At 42.1% G+C, this 24,925-nt stretch overlaps 1 protein-coding gene across 7 annotated transcripts; it reads right to left on the reverse strand.

Annotated features, from left to right (window-relative positions):
* Nucleotides 1-16,215: 16,215 nt before the first annotated feature.
* DMRT2 (doublesex and mab-3 related transcription factor 2) lies at nt 16,216-23,290 on the reverse strand. 7 transcript variants are annotated; one of them, XM_065530634.2, is made up of 6 exons: nt 23,155-23,290; nt 22,867-23,022; nt 21,502-22,070; nt 19,828-19,930; nt 17,938-18,018; nt 16,216-17,539 (listed from the first exon to the last, which is right to left on the reverse strand). In XM_065530634.2, exons 3-5 carry the CDS (start codon nt 22,024-22,026, stop codon nt 17,963-17,965), a joined length of 684 nt encoding a protein of 227 aa, XP_065386706.1. In that variant the 5' UTR covers nt 22,027-22,070; nt 22,867-23,022; nt 23,155-23,290; the 3' UTR covers nt 16,216-17,539; nt 17,938-17,962. The 7 variants fall into 7 exon arrangements, with proteins under 7 accessions (XP_065386706.1, XP_065386707.1, XP_045229108.2 ...); XM_065530635.2 differs by lacking the exon at nt 22,867-23,022; XM_045373173.3 differs by lacking the exon at nt 17,938-18,018.
* Nucleotides 23,291-24,925: the final 1,635 nt, after the last annotated feature.

Below are 24,925 nucleotides of genomic sequence, written 5' to 3' on the forward strand. Positions count from 1 at the left end.
TACCTAGGATTCTTCTCTACTCAATCACTTCCCAGATATACAATACTGGGCAAGTTGCTTCATATCTCTAAGACTGTGTCCTTATATGTAAAACAAGGATAACAGGCATACCTACTTCACAAGTTAAATTGTATGTGGAGTAAATGAAATAAGGCATACAAAGTTCAGACCAAAAAAATAAAGAGCACAATGAATATTAACTATTATTCTTAATAATCTCTGACTTACGATTGAAAATGGATTTTGCAAAAATCTTAAACATATGGATGTTTCTTCTTCGGTAGTCTCTGAACTCTTAGAATGCAAAGACCATGTCTTATTCATCTTTGAAACTAGTTTGGGAGAGGAATTTATTATATTCCGAAAGCCTGATACATCCAGGCTTCCAGTGAGAGGTTGCATATGGGAGCTTGCCATGGCTTCTAACACATGACTCCCCACAAAGACCACTGTAGGCACCTTACCTGTAAGGCAAAACAAAAGCAGCAGCAGGAATTAACTGAACTCCTCAGATCCCACTCTTAGATTTGCATGAAGGACTTACAGTACAAGGGGACAGTAGGTGGTAGAGACAGAAGCCAAAAAGATACACAGAAAATAGGAAAGAGAAGCTATAAGGGGAAGGAAAATAGGGAGGAGTCATCAGGAACCATAGGAAAAGCAAACACAGTCAGCAGATTCCCCGTCAGAGTGGAGGAGTCCTTCTTTATCAGAAGGAATTACATTCAGCTGTTTGTAACTGAGACCTAGTGATGATGGTGTGAAAGAAAAATATATCTCGGGACCCCCAAAATCACTAAACCAAAGGGAAAAGTCAAGCTGGGAATTGTGTCATGCAAACCTGCTTCCCATTTTGTTCCTAAATAAGAGAGCTACAATTTAAATAACAATAATAATAATAATAATAAATCTACATACCTCCCTCACAATTTTCCCACTGGGAAATTCCTTGTGGACCCCAAGATGTTTATCCTAAAACAGTTCTGTAGAATTTCACCCCCACAACGTAAATTGATAGCTATCTTCACAGGTACGGGACTGCATATCTGATTGCTTCTTCTGCCCTATGTTTATTTTATCTTATGTAAAAATGTAGATTCATTCAGCTAGATGACTGCATAAGTAACGATTCCTCTGCCCCTACTCACAGGTGAATGGCTGATTAAAGACTCAAAAGAAGGCAGACTCATGCCTCTTATCTACCCACACCTTTTTAAACTTTCTTCCTCTTTCCCCTTTAAATATTGAAGACCTCAAAATCATCTTTGGAGAAAGCCACAGACCTGTCTCCTGGGCACGTCTTTAACCTTGGAAAAACAAACTTTTGAACTGATTGAAACCTGTGTCAGATACTTTCTGGTTTACAATGGCTTATGCACATAAAGAGTTCTTCTCTCCTATAAAACACGAACGAGCAGAGGATAAGCGATCCAGGGCTGGTATGGCAGATCCTCAAAGAGAACTAGCATCCAGCTCCTTTGATTTCTCTGCCCTAACCTTCTTTGAACATGGCTGCCAACCTCAAGGTTATAGCAGGCTAAAAGAAGTCCAAATTCCGAGAAGAAAGAAGGTGAAAGAAGAAAAAAGAAGAAGAAACTCTTCGCTGTAGTTTCAGTTCCCTTTAGAGAGATTTTCTGAAGGCTCACCCATGGTTGGCCACCTGCATCTCCACGGCCACACCTAGATGCAAACTAGGCTGGGAAATGTAGCCTTTTACCTGGGCACATCGCCAGTCCAAATAAAACCAGGGCTCTGTTACTAAAGAAGGGAAGAATGGATATTGAAGAGGCAACTAGCAGTTTCTGGTATTCTCCCTTGGTCAAACTGCCAAGGGAACAACAAAGAAATGAGACTGCCAGATCTGGGTGAAGCTACCTTTTAGTGCTTAGACCATGTTGTAGTATTTGAAAGACCTGCTAAGAGCTGAGATTCTCATATTCCTGATTTCCTTCTCTCTCTTTGAATTAACCCTTATTTTTTAAAAAAATAACTAAAGTGGGCCTCTGGTTTGGTTTTGTGTTTTGAGACAGGGTGTCACTGTGTTGCCCAGGCTGGAGTGCAGTGGCCTAATCGTGGCTCACTGCAGTCTCAACCTCCTGGGCTCAAGCAGTCCTCCCACCTCAGCCTCCCAAGTAGCTGGGACCAGAAATGCATGACACCACATCTCGCTAATTTTTTTTTTTATTTTTTGTAGAGACAGAGTATTGCTTATGTTGTCAAGACTAGTGGATTGTTTTTTTTTTTTTTTTTAACTTCAAAAAAAGCCCTAAATAACAGATAGGCCCAGTTACAGGCATGCATCTGGCACATAGGAAGGTTTTCAATCAATGTTCATTTAAGTGAACTGAATTTCATGAACAGTCACACAGCCCTATAACTTACTCACCTACCCTCTGCCTGCCTTGAGTCTTTAGATTCATTATCTCAGAAGAAGGTGCTGGGTTTTGGTGGTTTGGCTTTCACTGGGACTTTGCAGCTGTTTTCTGCAATATCATCATTAAGAGCAAGCATTTAAGTGCTTTCTGGCTAGTGGGTCACACTGGGTTCCTAATTGCTTTAATGTGTGTTCTAAGGAATAAAACTCTCCTTTGTTGATTTCATAGGCACTGTTACCAACCTTGAGTTTTATAGCAAACTGGGAAACTGGGGCTAAACCCACTACTTTCCTACAGGAAACTCTTGAATCTACAAATTTTATTTCAAATCTCTGATCACAGCAAAACATGGAGAGAGGAAGAGTAAAAGAGAAGAGAGTCGCATCCAAACAATCCATCCCCAGAACGACAGGAAATAACTGTGGACTGTCTCCAAGCCAGAGACTAAGGAAGCTGGGAAGCAGAAGGGCTGCCTGCAAATTCACAAAGTACATGGAGAGAAAAATGATTAATGTAATCTATAGTAGCCTTCCAGATGATAAATTTCTGAAGATCGTATCTTAGTTGACACTGCCTCTCAGAGGTCACCATTGCTCAGCTCGCAGTAAGTGACTAATACATGCTTGTTGAATTAAATAAAAACAGTAATTCAAATCTAAAGAATCAGATTTACAGATTTACCTAACAACTTCAAATAGAATTGCAGTTCAACTTCACTACTTTTGAATAGAATCAGACTTTATCTAAATTAATAATCTCAATTAAATCTATTTTGGGTTTTTTAGCCATATGAAATATTATTTTAAATCAAAATTGACTAGCTATTAAGATGGCTAAACCACAGAAGCCATTTTCCAGATTTACTATTTATCATCATCTAGACCGGGGTCCCCAACCCCCAGGCTATGGACCAGTACCAGTCTGCGGGCCGCACAGCAGGAGGTGAGCAGCAGGCGAGCAAACATTACTGCCTGAGCTCCACCTCCGGTCAGATCAGGAGTGGCACGAGATTCTTATAGGAGCCTGAACCCTATTGTGAACTGCACGTGCAAGGGATCTAGGTTGCATGCTCCTAACCAGAATCTAATGCCTGATGATCTGAGGTGGGACAGTTTCATCCTGAATTCCTCTCCACTCCCCACCTGTCCATCGAAATATTATCTTCCATGAAACCGGTTCCTGGTGCCAGAAAGGGTTGGGACCGCTGATATAGACAATAAATCCCAAGAATTAATATACAGGTTTAATTTTAGAGTTGACCCTTGAACAACATGGGTTTAAACTGCTAAGGTTAGAGGATTTTCTTTCAGCGTTGCCACCCTTAAGCAGCCAGACCAGTCTCTCCTCTTCCTCCTCCTCCTAAGCCTACTCAATGTGAAGGTAACTAGGATGAAGACCCTTACGATAATCCACTTCCACCTAATGAACAGTAATCTCTTCCTTATGATTTGCTTAATAACATTTTCTTTTCTCTGACATACTTGATTGTAAAAATACAGTATATAATACATACAAGATATAGATTATGTGTTAATTGACGGTTTATGTTATTGGTAAAGTTTCCAGTCATTAATAGGCTATCAGTAGTTCAATTTTGGGTGAGTCAAAAGCTGTAAGAGGACCAGGTGACATAGCTTGCAGCACCTGTAATCCCAGCACTTTAGGACGCCAAGGCAGGAGGATAACTTGAGGGCAGGAGTTTAAAGCCAGCTTGGGCAACATAGTAAAACCCTGTCTCTACAAAAAATTTTAAGAATAGCTGGGCATTCAAAAGCTAGCAGAAGACAAGAAATAACTAAGATCAGAACAGAACTGAAGGAGATAGAGACACAAAAAACTCTTCAAAAAAATCAGTGAACTCAGGAGCTGGTTATTTTTTAAAGATTAACAAAATAGACCATGAGCCAGACTAATAAAAAGAAAAGAGATAGCAGGTGTGGTGGCTCATGTCTGTAATCCCAGCACTTTGGGAAACCGAGGCAGGTGAATCACGAGGTCAAGAGATCAAGACCATCCTGGCCAACATGCCAAAACCCTGCCTCTACTACAAATACAAAAAGTAGCTGGGCATGATGGCATACACCTCTAGTCCCAGTTACTCGGGAGGCTGAGGCAAGAGAATCACCTGAACCCAGGTGGCAGAGGTTGCAGTGAGCCGAGATCATGCCACTGCACTCCAGCCTGGCAACAGACAGAGGATCTGTCGGAGAAGAAGAAGAAGAAGAAGAAGAAGAAGAAGAAGAAGAAGAAGAAGAAGAAGAAGAAGAAGAAGAAGAAGGAGGAGGAGGAGGAGGAGGAGGAGGAGGAGGAGGAGGAGGAGGAGGAGGAGGAGGAGGAGGATCAAATGCACAATAAAAAATAATAAAGGGGATATCACCACTGATCCCACAGAAATACAAACTACCATCAGAGAATACTATAAACACCTCTATGCAAATAAACTAGAAAATCTAGAAGAAATTGATAAATTCCTGGACACATACACCCTCCCAAGACTAAACCAAGAAGAAGTCGAATCCCTTAATAGACTAATAACAAGTTCTGAAATTGAGGCAGTAATTAATAGCCTACCAACCAAAAAAATGTCCAGGACCAGACGGATTCATAGCCGAATTCTACCAGAGGTACAAAGAGGAGCTGGTACCATTCCTTCTGAAACTATTCCAAACAACAGAAAAAGAGGGACTCCTCCTTAACTCATTTTATGAGACCAGCATCATCCTGATACCAAAATCTGGCAGAGACACAATAAAAAAAGAAAATTTCAGGCCAATATCCCTGATGAACATCGATGTAAAAATCCTCAATAAAATACTGGCAAACCAAATCCAGCGGCACATCAAAAAGCTTATCCACCACAGTCAACTCGGCTTCATCCCTGGGATGCAAGGCTGGTTCAACATATGCAAACCAATAAATGTAATCCATCACATAAACAGAACAAATGACAAAAACCACATGATTATCTCAATAGATGTAGAAAAAGCCTTCAGTAAAATTCAATAACGCTTCATGCTAAAAACTCTCAATAAACTGGGTATCGTTGAAATGTGTCTCAAAATAATAAGAGCCATTTATGACAAACCCACAGCCAATATCATACCGCATGGGCAAAAGCTGGATGCATTCCCTTTGAAAACCAGCACAAGACAAGGATGCCCTCTCTCACCACTCCTATTCAATACTACGGTATTGGAAGTTCTGGTAAGGGCAATTAGGCGAGAGAAAGAAATGAAAGATATTCAAATAGGAAGAGAGAAAGTCAAATTGTCTCTGTTTGCAGATGGCATGATTGTATATTTAGAAAATCCCATTGTCTCAACTCAAAATCTCCTTAAGCTGATAAGCAACTTCAGCAAAGTCTCAGGATACAAAATCTGTGTGCAAAAATCAAAAGCCTTCCTATACACCAATAATAGACAAACAGAGAGCCAAATCGTGAGTGAACTCCCATTCCCAATAGCTACAAAGAGAATAAAATACCTAGGAATACAACTTACAAGGGATGTGAAGGACCTCTTCAAGGAGAACTAGAAACCACTGCTCAAGGAAATCAGAGAGGACACAAACAAATGGAAAAACATGCCATCCTCATGGATAGGAAGAATCAATATTGTGAAAATGGCCATACTGCCCAAAGTAATTTATAGATTCAAGGCTATTCCCATCAAGCTACCATTGACTTTCTTCGCAGAATTAGAAAAAACTATAAATTTAATATGGAACCAAAAAAGAGCCCATATAGCCAAGATAATCCTAAGCAAGAAGAACAAAGCTGGAGGCATCATGCTACCTGACTTCAAACTATACTACAAGGCTACAGTAACCAAAACAGCATGGTACTGGTACCAAAACAGATATATAGACCAATGGAACAGAATAGAGGCCTCAGAAATAATACCACACATCTACAACCATCTGATCTTTGACAAACCTGACAAAAACAAACAATGGGGAAAAAATTCCCTATTTAATAAATGGTGCTGGCAAAACTGGCTAGCCATATAAAGAAAACTGAAACTGGACCCCTTCCTTACACCATATACAAAAATTTACTCAAGATGGATTAAAGACTTAAATGTTAGACCTAAAACCATAAAAAAAACCTAGAAGAAAACCTAGGCAATACCATTCAGAACACAGGCATGGGCAAAGAGTTCATGACTAAAACACCAAAAGCAATGGCAACAAAAGCCAAAATTGACAAATGCAATCTCATTAAACTAAAGAGATTCTGCACAGCCAAAGAATCTATCATCAGAGTGAACAGGCAACCTACAGAATGGGACAAACTGTTTACAATCTATCCATCTGACAAATGGATAATATCCAGAATCTACAAGGAACTTAACAAATTTACAAGAAAAAAACAACCCCATCAAAAAGTGGGCAAAGGATAGGAACAAACACTTCTCAAAAGAAGACATTTATGCAGCCAACAAACGTATGAAAAAAAAAGCTTATCATCACTGGTCATTAGATAAATGCAAATCAAAACTACAATGAAATATCATCTCATGCCAGTTAGAATGGCGATCATTAAAAAGTCAGGAAGCAACAGATGTTGGAGAGGATGTGGAGACATAGGAACGCTTTTACACTGTTGGTGGGAGTGTAAATCAGTTCAACTATTGTGGAAGACATTGTGGTGATTCCTCAAGGATCTAGAACTAGAAATACCATTTGACCCAGCAATAAATCCCATTACTGGGTATATACCCAAAGGATTATAAATCATTCTACTATAAAGGCAATGCACACATATGTTTATTGCAGCACTATTCACAATAGCAAAGACTTGGAACTCACGCAAATGCCCATCAATGATAGACTGGATAAAGAAAATATGGCACATATACACCATGGAATACTATGCAGCCATAAAAAAGGATGAATTCATGTTTTTGCAGTGACATGAATGAAGCTGGAAACCATCATTCTCAGCAAACTAACACAGGAACAGAAAAGCAAACAATTCATGTTCTCACTCATAAGTGGGAGTTAAACAATGCAAACACATGGACACAAGGAGGGGAACATCATATGCCAGGACCTACTGGGGGTGGGGGGTAGGGGAGGGATAGCATTAGAAGAAATACCTAATGTAGACAATGGGTTGATGGGTGCAGCAAACCACCATGGTACATATATAGCTACGTAACGAACCTGTGCATTCTGCACATGTATGCCAGAACTTAAAGTATAATTTAAAAATAAAATACAAATACAAATAAAGAAATAGCTGGATGTGGTGGTGCGCACCTGTAGTCGTAGCTACTCTTGAGCCCAGGAGTCAGAGGTTATAGTGAGCTTTCATCACACCACTGTACTCCAGCCTGGGCAACTGAATGAGACCCTGTCTAATAAAAAAAAAATCATGCTGGCCAGGTACGGTGGCTCACACTTAAAATTTCAGCACTCTGGGAGGCCGAGGCGGGCGGATCACCTGCAGTCAGGAGTTCGAGACCTGCCTGACCAACATGGAGAAACCCCATCTCTACTAAAAATAAAAAATTAGCCAGGCATGGTGGCACATGCCTATAATCCCAGCTACTAGGGAGGCTGAGGCAGGAGAACTGCTTGAACCTGGGAGGCAGATGTTGCGGTGAGCTGAGATCACGCCATTGCACTCCAGCCTGGGCAACAAGAGCGAAACTCCACCTCAAAAAAAAAAAAAATTCATGCTGTAAATCTTAAATAGATAAAAGTGTTTAAGTAAAAGTTAAAATTCCAAAGAACTAATTGGTGATATGATTTTCTAGATAATTTGGCTAGGAGGAAAAAAAAACTTCATCTGATCCTTCTCACAGGTAATTTTTCATAAAATCAAGAATTATCAGAGTTGAGGAAGATTCTCCTCATTCAGCAAACATCTCTTGACACCAAATGTATGCTAGGACCTAGCGGATGAAGATAAATGAAGCAGTCTCTGCTTGCTAATTCATTCTCATGCCCCTTGCAAGGTTTCTTTCTTTGTTTCACATGAAGATCTCCAAATGCATTCTTTCACAAGGCCGACCAGTCCACGTATGAACAAGCCAAACTGAAAGATGATCTTCCTTTTATTGTGCTATATTTGATCCCCTCTAGCATCCTCTTAGCACTGACTGTTTCTTCTAGAGACTACCAAGGGACCTTAATTCCCTCTCCAAAATGACAATATTTCAAATATATAAAAACACAAATCAAGTCCTTTCCCTTAAGATACCTGTTTTCCAGGTCACATCCCCAAGGCCCTCAACTGTCTATAGGTAGGCAAAATTGTCAGTCCTTTCACCATCTTCGTGGCCAAGTCTCTCAGTGTCTCCACTAAAAATGCAGTGCTCAGAGCTGGGCACAAGTTACTAGATTTGATCTGTCAGGAGAAAGGGGAGGAAAGGCACTGTAGTTAGCATTTCTCTTCATCTGGAGGCTCTGTTAATGGAATCCAGGTTAGTATTAGCAACTTCTTACAGCTATGGTTCCTTATGGTTCCTTTTAAGCTCTGTAGCCTTCTATGACTGCCAGATCATTTTCACATAAACTAACATCAAGTTAACTCTCCCTCAACATAAAGTTTCATAATTGGATGACAGTTGCTTTTAAAATCCAAATATTAGATTTGACCTTTGAGCTATAGTCCTAGTCTCACCCAACTCTACCACCAACAATAGTGGCCAGACCTCCCAACTTAATGTCATGTATAGATTGGATAAGTACACTTTTTACGCCTTCATTTGCCAGCCAGGCTATCACGCAAAACAAGAGGTCTCATTGGCCATGAGACTAAAGACTTTCCTTGAAATCGACATTGATTTATTACTCTGTCTGGTGAAGATAGTTCAAGCAGCTACAAATTTCCCTGACTTCACTGTTATCCATCCTAAAATTCCCTGTCATGAAAGGCTTTCTTGAATTCCTTGACAAATTGAGACATAACTTGTATGTGGCCTTCCCCTAATACCTCTATAGTAACGTTATTGAAAGAGGAAACAATATCAGTTTGGCCTCACAGTTTCACATCTCAGATACCTTCTTTTGATAACTTTTTATGGTGACATTCCATGAAAATAATTTGGTGGTGATGGATAGAAGCAGAACACTCCCCTTAGGCCATGCTACTTAATGACATTAAATGATGTACTCATCAGAAAACCAATTCTTCACTGCTTGCCAGCATGCTGTACCAAATGTCTCAGTTCCATCTGGGGTAAATGAAGCTATTTCTCCAGTTTTATTTTTTCTTCTAAAACAAAAATGTACATAGTCTTTAGTCTAGTAAGCACATATGAAGTAATAACACCATTTCCTGCCTTCCAGCTTATATCTTTATCAAGGACTTAAATTTGATTGCAGTCATCAAATCCAAGTGTATATGGTCTTTGGATTGATCTCAATTCAAAACAAAGAAAATAATAACAAAATTATGTTAATGAAAAGATGCAGGGAGAATAACTTACCTGATTGATGAGTTTGGGATAGGAAAAGGAGCATGGGTTGCTCCTCCCGTTCTTCTTGCCTTCCTTTCAAGAGCTAACTTGCATGCAGAGAATACAGACACTCAATCACTACCCAAATGCAGGGGAGGTGTGCTGGGCCACTGCTGACTGTTTCTAGGTAGGTAGTCTGTATCATCCTGGAGTTTAGTATTATGAAGTCCCTAGATCCTGGATATAAGTCATATTCTCCAGTGTAATCATAATCAGTTATAAAGGTAGGTAAGAAGATTCTAACCTCCAAGTGCCAACTCCTTTCTCTTATTTCTTGATTGGCTCAGAACTCCAGGCATGGAGCAGAGGTGCTGGTTTGGGAACTCATCAAACATCTATAACAATACACTTGAATGAAGAGTTTCCCCACTAAAGATGCCTGATAGAGGAATCCTATGACAGGGCAAAAATGGTTCCTCTCCAGCAACCCTGCTCCACTCAGTCATGTGCAGGAAACAACCCAGAGAAAATGTGACCTTAGTGTTTCTCTTTCACACTCCTTATCTCAATGGTCTCACAACCCCTTGAGACTGGTGTGTGCATGTGTACAGCTTACTGAAGGTAGAATGAATATGCAAATGTAATAGAGATAGATGTAATCATACAAGTAAAATTATACTTATGTAATGTATAACATATATTACATTTAAGCATTACATGCACTTAACATTTATATACAAAAGTTTAATGTTGTATTATGCCTATCAAGTCATGTTATATATTGGAAAGAATCCCCAAATTTGTAAACATATCCACAGTGATATAGATTCAACTCTTCATATGGCCGTTTATCAAATTTCTATAGAATTTATGTGAGGAATATAAAAAATAATAAATGTCAATGTGCTCTGAAAATTGCCAGGCTGTAAACATATGTTGCTATTTCACATTTACCATTACAACAAATGCCAGCCTATTTCTAGGTGTGCAGTTGTCCAGCGTGCCCTAAATGTATTTAGACATCACAAGTTACAAACTAAAAGAACTAAAGGGGTGGAATGTGATAAAGCTTTGTATAATTATTAAAATAAATCTAAGAGGATGCCACAGGACCAAGTTTATATAATGCAAGGTCCAGCCATTTCATGAACTATCAGCCGTACAAACTGGACCCTACCCATGGAAATAAGCCCAAGTTTATAGACCTAGAATAGGAATATTAAAATTAATCCAAAATTAATGAAATCAGGTGAGCCAGTAAGAATTCTAGTCCCAGTTGAAAACTCAGCCTCGCCGGGCGCGGTGGCTCACGCCTGTAATCCCAGCACTTTGGGAGGCCGAGGCGGGCGGATCACAAGGTCAGGAGATCCAGACCACAGTGAAACCCCGTCTCTATTAAAAATACAAAAAATTAGCCGGGCACGGTGGCGGGTGCCTGTAGTCCCAGCTACTCAGGAGGCTGAGGCAGGAGAATGGCGTGAACCCGAGAAGTGGAGCTTGCAGTGAGCCGAGATCGTGCCACTGCACTCCAGCCTGGGTGACAGAGCGAGACTCCGTCTCAAAAAAAAAAAAAAAAAAAAAAAAAACCACCTCAGCCTCAACACTAAGTCTTATCTATTATTCTACAAGGAAGCGTGGATTCTCCTTATTTCTTCATCCTGACCTTCAGCCATTTTCTCACAGTTTAGCACTTGCGAGGCTTTGCAGAAGGAATTCCAGAAAGTTTCTTAATACAACTTACGGTCTTTATTTACACAATTGGAATTAAGCTTTTAAGTGAAGATCTCATTTAAATTTATATGTAAATGTACACAACTGATACCGGAGCCTTTCTGGGCAATAGCAGTGTTGAGTGGAAATGGTCCACACACTTCAGGAGAGGGGATAGTGTGGGAGGAATGTATACCTAAGATAACTTAGTTCCTAAGGACATGAAGCAGGAAAAACTAGGAAGTGAGAACAGGGTGAAGAGAAGGGGGCATCTATACCAAAAAGAGCTGAAAGCAGGGTTTCAAAGAAATATTTGGACATCCTTGTTCATGGCAGTATTATTTAAAATATCTGAAAGCTGGATTCAACCCAAGTGTCTATCGACAGATGACTAGATAAACAAAAATGTATGTGTGTGTGTATGCACTGTATGTGTATGTATGTATATGTGTATATACACATATAAACACATGTGTATGTGTGTATATATGTCTACATATACACCATTTACACTCATATATACAGTATTCCACTGTGTTTGTACATATGTGTGTCTGTGTGTAAATATATATATAATATATACAGTGTGTGTATATATATATAACATATATATACAGTGTGTGTATATAACCTACCTAATTGATGAGTTTGGGATAGGAAAAGTACCTTACATAAGGAAAATACCTAATATAAGTGAAATAAGCCAACTGGATTCACTTAATGGGATTAAAATGATAGAGAGAGAGAGGACAGAAAAGAAATCCCCATATGTTCATTGAATACAAAAGAGAAACATCTTAACAACTATTAGTATTCAAAATACAAAAATGGAGCAAGTAAGAGATAAAATTCATGTTTAGATTAAGAAGGTCTCTCACTGAGATGTTTTTATGTCATTTTATTCTAATAGGTTGCCCCTCATTACCTTTGAAGCAGCTTAAACACACACACATACACATACACATACACACAAAAACACAATGGAATACTGTTCAGTCTTAAGCAGGAAAAAAATTCTGATACATGCTAGAACATAATGAACCTTGAGCACATTATGCTAAGTGAAACAAGCCAGTCACAAAAAGACATATACTGTCTGATTTTACTTGTATGAGGTACTGAAAAAAGACAATACTGTATGATTGCCCTTTACCAGGTACTTAGAGTAGTCAAATTCACAGAAGCAGAAAGTAGAATGGTGGTTGCCAAGAGCTGGGAGGGGAGAGAGTTATTGAGGGTATAGAGTTTCAGTTTTGCATGATGAAAAGGGTTATGTGGATGGATGGTGGTAATGATTGCACAACAGTGTGAATGTACTTAATGCCACTGTATGCATAAAAATAGTTAAGATGGCAAATTTTATGTTTTCCCACAATTAAAAATACAAGATGCATATTATATTTTTAACCAAATTAAAACAACTTCTAGGTTTGTGAGGAAAAAAAAGAGACCGTGGGGAGCACGTACTGTCTGCTGTATAACTTGCCTAGGTCTTGGCCTAGGCTTAGTAAAAAGGAAAATGGTGGCCGGGCGTGGTGGCTCACGCCAGTAATCCCAGCACTTTGGGAGGCTGAGGCAGGTGGATTACTTGAGGTCAGGAGTTTGAGACCAGCCTGACCAAAATGGTGAAACCCCGTCAGTACTAAAAATACAAAAATTAGCCGGGCGTGGTGGTGGGCACCTGTAATCCCAGCTACTCCGGAGGCTGAGTCAGGAGAATCGCTTGAATCCAGGAGGCGGAGGTCGCAGTGAGCTGAGATCACCTCACTGCACTCCAGCCTGGGCAACATAGCAATACTCCGTCAAAAAAAGAAAAAGAAAAAGAAAGAGAGAAAGAAAAGAAAGAAAAAAAATTTAACTATTTCTGTATATTAACTTATTCATGCTAGTAGTATTATGATTATTGCATTACAACTCAAAATCCACAGCAGATAATATTAAATGTGCATTGAAATACCAGAAATGCTGTAAGCATTTGTTACTCAAAGTGTGGCCTGAAGCCCAGCAGCATCAGGATTCTCAGGTGGTTCAGTTGTCCATTAGTTTGAGAAGCACTGTTGTAAACTTTCAAGAACTGCAAATTCAGCTAACAATCACGCTTGATCGGTTGAGATGGAAGGACAACATGTCATTACAGCTGTATTATTGTATTGTGAGTTAAATTGAAAAAAAAGTCCATGTTTTACTAGTCTTTACATTCTCAAAAATTATTAAAACTGTATCCATTTATTGCCTTCAATATAGAAAATGCTTAAATTGAACCACAATTTTTATTTAATGTCAATGACAGTATTTTCTGAAGATTCTACATGACACTTTCATGGAAGTGAAATGATTTTCAAAAGCAAAGAGCCAAGCACAGAGCTCTTAATAAGTGACTGATGGTAGATTTGGTAGCTTTAAAATTCAAAGAACTCATTATTACAGCAGAACTAAGCATAGTGTAATAATAAGTTTGCCAGGGGAAGTACTGACCCTCATAAATGTTCAAGAACAATAAAATTCTGGTCACTGGTAATGTGAGAAAAACCACTAATACCCACAGCCAACTGGATTCACTTAATGGGATTAAAATGACACAGAGTGAGAGGACCGAAAAGAAGTCCCCATGTGTTCACTGAACACAAAAGAGAAACAACTTAACAAATATATGTATTCAAAACACAAAAGTGTTAGCAAGTAAGAGATAAAATTCATGTTTAGATTAAGAAGGCCTCTCACTGAGATTTTTTATGTGCTTTTATTCTAATACGTTCCCCCTCATTACCTTTGAAGCAGTTTAATTCAATGCTAAGGATACATTTAACACTTGAAACAAAAAAAATAAATTTCCAATAGAAAGACAAAAATTAGTGATTATAGACAAAGTAGAGATGACTGAGAGGGAAAACTGGAGTTAGATTCTGTCTCTGACATCAGGGCATACTTGGCTGGAAAACATTTTTTCCACTTAAGGATAATCTTTAAAAGCTATTGGAATCTCTGCCTGCTTTCATATCCTTTGCCTCTGGCAAACGTCCATTCACTCTGACTTTTGCAATAGTAAAAATAACTAAATTTGACTCAGTAAAAACAAGTATTATTTTACAAGTACAAACCGAAAGTCAATCCAAGGTTTGGCTTGTTGTTTTTTGAAATTGATGCTAATTTTAAGCAACGATTCAGAGAATCCCTGGAGGTTTATATGAGCTCATTAGTAGCAAAAGCATTTTTAAGTAATGCAAAGTGTTTTCAAGAGCCAGAAAGAAGCTCTTTACACTGCTGAATCACTTGGCACCTTCACATACCCACCTCATGTTCTTGTTACCCAGAAGACAGCAGCAGAGTTTGAAGTAAAACCTCCCTCTGTGGCGGTATTAAAAGCAAGATACGTGACTCTTGATTTTTTGTATTGGAATGACTATGACATCTTAAAACTTAACTTGGGGTCTACGGGTGAGGTCTTCAGAGATGAACTTAGTACTCTCATAAAGGTCTTACTTTTATTTTATCAATTATATGGAACAACAGCTAACATTTTACTGAGCAGAACAAGAGATTAACAAGAACTTAAAAATGGGAGAAAGGACAGGTGAGGTGGCTCATGCTTGTAATCCCAGCACTATGGAAGGCCAAGGCGTGAGGATCATTTGAGCCCAGGTGTTCAAGACAAGCCTGAGAAGCATAGGGAGACCCTGTTTCTACCAAAAATTTTAAAAACTTACCCCTCCACATATTCCAAAAATAGTAATAAATTTAAAAATTGGCCAGGCATGGTGGTGCATGCCTCTAGTCCAAGCTACTCAAGAGGCTGAGGTGGAGCCTGGGAGGTGGGGCCCCTTGAGTAGCTAGGACTACACGCATGCACTTGAGCCTGGGAGGTAGAGTGAGCCATGATCACACCACTGCACTCCAGCCTGGCCAACAGAGTGAGGCCTTGTTTCAAAAAAAAAGGGGGGGTGTGGGGGAAGAAAAGGTATAAGAATTAAGAAGCCACCCTCATGCTGTGATAAATATCTGCAAGCTTTAGCAACTGTCAGCTGAAGCAATTTGAATAGTAAATGTTTTGTGTCAGAAGAGAGCTACACTGAAGGCTTTTGACAGTGGTGCAAATGTGGGAGGCATAAAGCTGATACTTGGGGACATAATGAGAGTTGTGACTGGGCCTGCATCCAAATGCCTGCTGTCACCAGTGGTTCAGAAACAGTGGACTCACCACTCAAGAGCTGCGAGGAGGTTTGGGCCCCATCATGGGAAGTACTGACCACATCATACAAGGAAACCTGATCTGTGGCTCCTAGCAACCTAAAATCATAGACTGTTCAAAGAAACTAGAAATGTTTCTAGAAAGGAAGCTTGGGGCCCCACATAAACATCCTCACCAGGGAAAGAAACTGGGACCCAGGGAGTCAGAAGAAATCTATTCCAAGAACCCAAATCATCATGTAAAAGAGACATTACGCTTGATTTCCCTTCAAATTAATTCAGCTTTGTCCAATCATGTGAAATGAAGATACTGTAAACATGCAAATGGCCCTATGTGCCCCTTAAAGTTATTTTTGCCTCAAACAGTCTTGAATAATTAAATTTACGTGCCCTCCAAAATGCAAAACTAAAGTATTATAAAGGTTTTCCTGTGGCCCCCAGTGACCATTAAGAGTACTTCAAAATATACAGAATCATAGAAAAATAGCTTCTTCATCTAGACAGAGACAACTATTTGCTTCAGCAAATACTGGGTCTTTTAGAAGACGGTGTCAATTTTATTGCTTTTTGAAATGCTGTGTAAAGCATGGTACTTAACAATTTGCACATTGGGCAATTTCCATCTGTAAGTTTAAATATATGTGATAAGAAAAAGTACATGCATATTATGGATATATAAAACTTTTCAAAATCATCATCTTTACATTAGAAATTTCTTCACACAAACAACCTGAAAAAAAAGTAGCAAGTGGCAAGAACACCCTAAGATTGCAGAAATCCAGCTTTCTGTTTAAGCAGGCTTTCACTGAGAGACACGAGTGATGGCAGATGAAGGCCTCTTAAGAATAGACTCAACAGAAAATGACAGTGGTTCATTCACCGAGAGTTTTGTTCCAACTTGTTTGGCTACAAAAAGGTCTTTTGCGCACCTATCTATTGTAAATGTGTACTTCTGGTTCTCCTTAACTAAACACTCTCTGTGTTTCTTAGGGGTCTCTTCAAAGGCCTCTTTGACAAATGGTGTTTTCAACTCAGGACCCGATTTGTCATTAAGCGTTTGCTGGAATAATGAGTGGAATGGATTATGTCTAAGTGGCAGAGGGTGCCTGGTGTTTTCTTTGCTGATCTTCGTTAAGACATGCCCTTGAGCTGCCAGGGAGTCCATGTCAACAACAGGAGAGAAATTCCGTCGGGGTGGGGAGAATGCGGACCTCTCTGGGACAGCCTGATGACCCTGAAGGTCACTTCTCGTGGTCTGGATCTCAGGAGTGTGAGGCAGCACCAGGGAGCCTTCCAATTTCGATGGCATCATGTCATGCTCTGCACTGAGCCCATCCTGGACTCGTGCTCCCTTCAAGTCCCAGCTGGCCCCAGGCTTCAGGGCTTGAACTGAGGTGGTGGCATTTAGCAGGCATTGCTGGTAGAGGAGGGTGTCGCTAATGGGGCCACACTTGGGCCAAACTAAAAATCTTGAGGACACGGGATACTGTCTATAAGTCGTGGCCACGCTGACATTAGAAGAAATTAGTTCCATATTCCCAGACCCTGAATACTGCATGGTTAAATCAAGGCAGGTGGGCAAAAAATTACAGAAGTCCTTGCTCTGTGGTTCCACTGGGCTGGGGCTGTAGGCACTTTTGTAGGAGTTATAGTCAGGTCCAGGCACTATGCGGTTGGGCAGAAACAGAGCAGCAGCTTGAGAAGTTTCCAACATCTCCCTTTCTTTATATTCTCTCTCCAGCATAATGTTCTCCAACTCTTTATCAGCAAAGGCTCTTCTTTTCCTCATCCTGTCACTAACTGGGGGAGGTAGAGGGAAGGTCCCTCCTACATAAGTCTCCGCTGGAATGGGGCGATAGCCTAAAAGAAGCAAAGATTGCACATGAAAGAGATTAACATCTACAGAAGAAAAATCTGGACACCCAGAAGGTAACAGCAACACTGCAAGTCAGCAGAACAGTTATTTTCAGTTCTATCTCACTAATATTTTTATACAGATGCAAAAGTACGGGTTAGGTTTAAAATAGTTTCCTGGGAGGGTGAAAGATATCCATATTGCAACTTGTTGTTGTTGCTGTTGTTGTTGTTATGGATTTGTTTGCTTGCTTGCTTCAACAGGCATACTTTATTGATTAAAAATTTTAATATTCTTCCCAGGCCCCCTATGCATTAAGAGACAAGGCTATTCATCTTGTATCAATCAATGTTTTATTATTATCCATGTCATCTTTTTTCATTATTAAAAAATATATCTATACCTAGAGCTGATGTCACTTTTATTTTCTAAAGATGGTTCATTATGTACACACTGTAATAGCTGTAGAATAATCCAAGGAGAACTAGGAAAAAAGAGAAAGAAAGAAAGAAAGTTAAAGGAGATTCGTGAGTAGAAAAAGAAAAAAAAAGGCTTAAGAAAATAGAGAAGCATAGAAAATTGAAAAGAGCTGTTAACTAGTCAAACACACTCTACAGTGAACAATTTAACCAGGCCCCTTCCCCTGACTACCAGTACAAAAAAAACAAAGCAAAATAAAACAAAACCGAAAAACGGTGGGGAGTATTCCCTGCTCTATTGAAAATAACTGTTCTAAAACATTTTTCCCAAGCTCTAATCATTTTGTCCGGATACCAAAACGGTTGAACAAGCAATCATTAGAACACAGGCTAAGTCATCACAGGAATAGGAACAAACTCAAAAACAAAGATTAGTGTAACATAAATAGAATTCCTGGGGGCATAAAATACTTGAAGTATTTCATCACCCCCAAGCACTCACCTCTACCAAATTTGTTTGGAGGATCCATTGTTATATTTGTGTTTACATAGTGACAAACCCACCATACTCATTTACAAATAGAATAAAATTTGAAAATTAATGTTTCCATTTCTACGGTAAGTTTTTGCCAGGAAGTTATTCAGTTGAATTTACTATTCCATTTAGTCCTCAGACTTCACAAGTTGCTTTGGCACAATCTCAGTTTATCAATGTGGCCCTATTATTATAAATCTGTTTATCCAGTTTGTAACCAAATTCATTTTTAATTCATAAGAAACCACTCTATGGTCAGAAGTATGCAACACATGATAGGACACACACAAACTTCAAAACCTGTCCAGAACCAACAAAATTCAGAAGCTACACAAGAAAAAAGCAGAATCTAAATGTCTACTTAAAAAATTTTGTTTACTTTCAGCCTGAATTTCATGAAGTGGCAGTGATTAAAGCAAACGTTAACTTTCCCTTATTTAAATTTTTTAAAATTTAAAGAAAAACGGTTAAAAATAATCAATATATTATTGAAAAGGTCAATAAATAAATTCCATACCCAAATAGAGATGCTTTTAAAAATCGGTAATATTTTAAGAAAAAATAACGTATCCCCAGGCTTTCATGAAAGTGAGAACATGGAGAGAGAAAGTTAGAGATTTCGCACTGTTCGCATTCAACCTCCACTTCACTTTCTGGATTCAAAACTTTTTTCAGATTCTATAACCTTGATTGTCAAAAATGGTAAAATGAAGTTTGGAATAACAGGAATTACCCAAGTAATTAAAAAAAAAAAAAAGTACAATGAAAAAGAGTTGAATCTGAGGTTGAACACCCAGACTAAAGGTCTTTATTGGTTGGGCAGATGTTAAACTCCTCATTTGACTTCATCTATTCAGCTCCCACAACTAAGAAAAGTGGAGGTGGTCGTGTTGTTTTGTTTTGCTTTGTTTAGGTTATTTATTTCCTTCCAAGACATCTGCTTCAGGGTCACTTGGCAGTATATCTTTGTACATCCCTCAGACGGAGTAAATTTCACATGCACTCCACATTAACCCATTAACCACTAAGCAGACAACCAAATAATAGGAATTCTTAAACTGGTGGTGACAAAAACCTCAGCAGGTATGTGAGATTCATTTTCCCAGGTGGCGGTTTCCTTCCTAGAAGAAAACTTTCTGGCTCCGGGACCATGCTAATCTTCTCCCCATGGGTTCAGTTTTAGTATATGGGCTCAGAGAATGCCTAAACAAAACCTTTCTAATAAAAAGTATTTCCCTTTAGATAGCACTTTAACTGATTAATAAATACACTTTGTGCCTGATTGATGAGAGTCATTCAACTCGGTTTAAAAGGCTGAAGGATAATTTTGTTGCTTTACCTTCTAAAATGCTTTTGGCCAGCAAACTAGGGGCTCTGACTTGCCTCTGGTATACAGTTTTGCGCTCGAAATTATTCTGTTTCCCAGAAAGCCCCTTCTTGTCCTGTAAACACAAGAAACATCATCAATAATGCCCTGAAAGAAAACGGGGGCGAGAAGGGGAAGGACGGGATGTCAGTAAGTCTTCTAGAAACTCACCCCCTTCTAAATGTATTGAAATTTCCCATTCCGTGTGAAAAATAATTACAAACGAATTACTATCAGCACCCAATAATCCTAGGGCAAAGAGCTGGAATCTCCACTGGTGAGCTGGGCCCCCTGCTTTGTCCAGCACAGTCACTCTAGACTTCAGACCTATGGCCAGAAGTGAGGGGACATCCCGGAGGGAAGTGAAAAAGTGAAATCCCTTTCAGGGGGGCGCCCGACCTCAAGAGATGGTTGCAGCCAGGCTGGGTCCTGGGAGCCCACCTGTCGGGTAGAAGGTGCCCAAGGTCTGCTGTTAAGCAGTGAGGCCAGGCGGATTTCTCCCTGCGGCAGGGCGGGCACGATGGAGTGACAGGGTAATGAAGAGATAAGGGTCTCCTGGGTCCAGCTGCGAACTCCAAATTTGCGCTTTACAGACGCCCGCCCTCGCCTCCGCAGTCACCGCCAGCTGGTGGGATTCTGAGGCCTCCCACGCCCGCGCCCTATCCAGCATATGCTACAGAGAACGCGTGGGAACGCAGGGCCGGCGATGACCCATGCGGGACGCGGGAGGAGGCCAAACCCAGGACCAGGTGCCCATGGCGTCCAGCGCGCTCTCCCGGGCCCTGGAGAGGCGTTCCAGTGGGGTTGCGACCTTCAGTATGCCTGGCGATCCACTCCCCAGCTCCTCTCCGCCAAAAAGTAAAATTGAAAATCTTCCCTGGTCCTGAGTCTGGGAGGAGGCCCTGTGAAGCCTCGTTTGCTGAGCTCTCCCTGTCCAGGCGCATATGGAAACAAATACAACAACCGAGGTTCAAGAGCCTCTCTCAGAAAGAAAACCCTGGCTCTCCTCGCAGCTGGAGTCCTCCGATGGGAAGCAGCAGAGACCCTCCACTTGCTCTTAGGTAGTCTGCAGGGACGGTAGCTTCGGATTGATGACCTTGGGTTGCAGGCATCTAATTTCTCATACACTTTGTGTCTCATCTGTAAAATGAGTGTTCTGGATATCTCAAACGTCCAGGTGACCGCGGAAGCACCGAGTGCATGCGTGCTGCGTGGTTCTTTTTCTCCATCATCACTAGTACAGCAGTGACGAGTCTGGAGCTGCACGCCGCGCTGTGGATCAACCACTCTCCCCCCAACCCCTCCCTCAACACCACGAAAATACACTTTTAAATGTAAAAAAATAAAAACAAATTGATTTTCTCACGATGTTCCAAATGGGCCTAATCACTTTCAAGGCCTCTCTACCTGCTTTTTAAGAAAAAACATTTCCCAAGTTCCCCAGAGATGCCTACTTTCTCCCTCCCGACCCTGCTTGCCAGTGTAGGCAGAAAAGCGTTCTTACCACCCTTCCTAGTGAGAGACAGGCGCCGCAAGACCCTGGGCGCGGGGGTGTGGATAGCTGCCCCGTTCCCCTCCAACTCTCCCACCTCCATTGTGGCCTGGGATGCCCCAGGGGGGCGCGTCCCGGGCCGGGCGGGTACTCACCTCGGTGGCCTGCTGCCTCCGGAGCGCCACCTGGGCGGCCATGACGCGCTGTCGCTCCACCACCAGCAGGCAGTTGGCGCACTGGCAGTCGCGCCAGCGACAGAAGCGCTTGTGGCCCTTCAGGCAGGACACCACGCCGTGGTTGCGGCAGCGCGCGCACTTGGGCGTGCGGCTCAGCTTGCGCGGCTCCGCGCCGCCGCCCGCAGGAGTGCAGCGCTCTGGGGGACCGGTGCCGGCGGGTGAGGCCTGAGGCGCGAGCAGCGGCCTCGGCTGCAGTCCCCCCTGCTGCTCCGGCTGGCCAGGCATCCCGGGGGACGCGCCTGCCTCTTCGCCGTCGCCCTCTTCTTCCGCGTCTTCGTCCACCTCGTCGTCATCCTCGTCGTCCTCACCGTCCCCGTCGGCCGGCGGCGGGCTGGGCTCTGGGGGCGTTGACCGCTGCGCCCCGCAGCCGTCCTCTTCTAGCTCCAGGCTCTCCACATCGATCTCCCAGTCCCCGGCTGCCAAGCCAGCCTGCGGGTCAGCCATGGCGCTCGGAGCTTCGCTGGGGCCTGAGCTCGGCGGCCCTCACTCTGGGGAAACACAAAGAAATCCAAAGACCCACCGACCACCGTCAGGGACCATCCCTGAGCCTCTGGCCCAAAGCTCCTGGTCTGCCCGCCTCCGGCCCCTTGAGTTATCCTGTTCTCATTACATGTCCCTCACTTCCAGGCCACACGTGCCTTTCTTGTATCTCTAGGGCCCCCAGGGATCTACAACCCAAGAAAGGTTTTATTTTATTAATTCTAAGTGCTCTGTAAGTACCTGACCTTTAACCGTAGCCCTCTCTGGCTTTACACAGGCTTTCCGGACAAGTCCCTGGGTAACTCACTTATCACACACACAAAATATTGTATCCAACTAGGCTGGCCCAGGCCACTTGTCAGATTTCCCCATACTCAAGTAGTAAGGCCATGATGCATATGAAACTATCCGTGGAAGAACTGTTTTCCTTCCATTACAAGTGGCCCTTCAGACCCACTGAAGTACCACTCCATGCTTCCCAAATGCCTCTCATCAGCCTACATCACCACAAGGACCCCTCCTTGGGCTTGAAGAGGTCCTCTCACCCCCCTCCCCAAAATAATCAACTGAAAACCAAAATTTTGTTGTCATTAGACTCCCATAGGGGCAAAGAGCACAAAGCTACAGATGCCCGTCCAGCCTTAATAGTACTTGGGGCGCCACAGGGCTGAGCTGTGTGGGCTCTCTGTACTTAGGGCTTGGTTTACATCTTTAAGGCAAGGCATTCAAGTCAAACAGAAAAGGTGAAGGATGATTCACGCCCTTTGCCCTCCCTGACACCCCGAGCGGCATCACAGCACTCACCAAAACTTTGAGGCCCGGGCTGGTAGCCCAGTCAAAAGATATCCAGCTTTAGGATCTGGCGCTAGGGCTGCTGGCTGTGCATGCAAACAGAAATCGGGGTCGCTACCCTCAACCACGAAATCGGGAGCTGATAGCTGGAGGCCCGGAAAGAACCCACTGGATGGTGGAGAGGAGGGAGAAGGTGGAGGGAAGGAGAGAGGAAGCCAGTCAAGTCCTCAGCGACCTAGCCCAGCACATCCCGAACTCTGCAAAGTTCTGCTCGGTCTTCTGCAGCCTCGGGCGCCTCACCTTGCTGAGGCCGCTTTCGGCTTCCTCTGACCCAAGCTGGGCGGGAAAGGTCGGGCCGCCCCCGCCTGGCTCAGATCGCGAGCTCACCGAGCGGGCGAGCGCAGCTGCTCTCAGCGCAGCGCCACTGGCTTCTGTCGCCAAAGTGCGCTCCCCTTCCTAGTATTATCCGCTCGGGCCCCAGAGCTTTACGTCCTCTGATTGGCCGGTTGTCAGGCGGTGTGTACACTGATTGGCCAAGGCACGCCGGCTGGGCGCCCTCCGCCTCTCGCGGTGTACACTCTCCTCCCTGAAGCGCTCCGCCAGAATCCGCCCGCCGGGCCTTCGGTGCAGCCGGGTCGCCTGTCCAGAATTTAAACCCGACGTATGACGGTGCCTGCAAGAGAGAAGTCGCCATTTATCTCGCAGACTGGGAAACAAGCAGAGATACACTCTGAGGAATGTAAGAGAAGGTAATAAACGACAAGAAAGAGATCAGAAGGACCAGTATTGGTCTCTATCAGCATCACAAGTATTTCGGCGACTCAATCAATAATTAATCTAAACTGGGCCTAAAAATGATGCCTCTCTATCTATCGGGGCGTACAGCGACATCCTTCTTTCTCCTGCAAGAGTGCATCAGTGGTTACCTGGCACCGAAGCTCCTAGTTAGCATACAAATGGCCTGTTGATATTTCTGTGTCTAATGCCAAGTATTATCGAAGTGCCAAATAGTTCCTCATTAACCTTCACCGAGCCCGTGTGGCAGGTGGCCAAGTCAACTACAAGTCACTTACATTTTTCTGCTGTATCAGTTGCTATTACGGTTAATTTGAGGAAGATCAGAAATGCATGCTATTAAGAGATTTAGGTGAATCCATTCACCCTAAGCATGCATTAAACAAACCTCTTTTTTAAAAAAAAAAGACTGCTTTTTAGTGTGCATAGTTGTATTTATAGACTTTCTAATGACTCCCTCAAAAAATCCTTTACAAAATGTTTAGCAATAAAAAAAATTCCAACATATTAAAAGAAGGAATTAGTGTTCAAATTAAACTCTGCTTTACATTTCTTGAACTCCATTTAAAGTAATATGGACGCTTTTCTAACTGCATCTGTAAATAATCAAGACCTCTCAAGTATGATCTGTTTAGGAGACTTTACAAAATTGAGTGTCATCGCACTGAGCACATAGTAGGCCTGCAACAAATACTTGTTGAAAGGTGGAAATTCCTGACGTAATTCAAACCTTACTTTTCTCCGAGTCTGTCAGAATGTTAAAAGTTAACCTGGCTCCGAGAGGTGGAAACAAAGGCAGCTTAGGAACTACCGTGGAACGCGACCTGCCAGAAGCACCATTCTCAAGCCTTTAGCGATGTTGGAAAGTTCCTCCCCGGTGACCAGGCACTGGGATTCCCATTTGTACGAGTGCTTCTTCCCAGAGCCTCTTGCGAAGCCCAATGAAGGAAGTAGAGAAACAGTCCTGCTTATTCTCTTCGGCTTTTCCGTAGCTCTGGAGACTCAGAGGGTGACTTGGGAGCGGTGCGCGCTCCGACAAGGGACAGGGGGTCACACAGACTGTTACTTCCTCTCCCTTGACACCACCTTGTAACACCAGGTTCTTTTTGCACATTTTTAATACCCACTCATCAAAGCACATTTCCTTCACCTGCACTGGAGCGTTTAAATTCTCGACAGCAGCAGAAATATGTTCCTATCCCAATTTTTTCCATCGACGAAACTGAGGTTCAGAGAGGAGCCCTGGATCACCCAGTAGTCTCGGGAAGAGCAATGG

Source organism: Macaca fascicularis, chromosome 15 (assembly GCF_037993035.2).
Source record: "Macaca fascicularis isolate 582-1 chromosome 15, T2T-MFA8v1.1".
In the NCBI taxonomy this organism is placed as follows: Eukaryota; Metazoa; Chordata; class Mammalia; order Primates; family Cercopithecidae; genus Macaca; species Macaca fascicularis.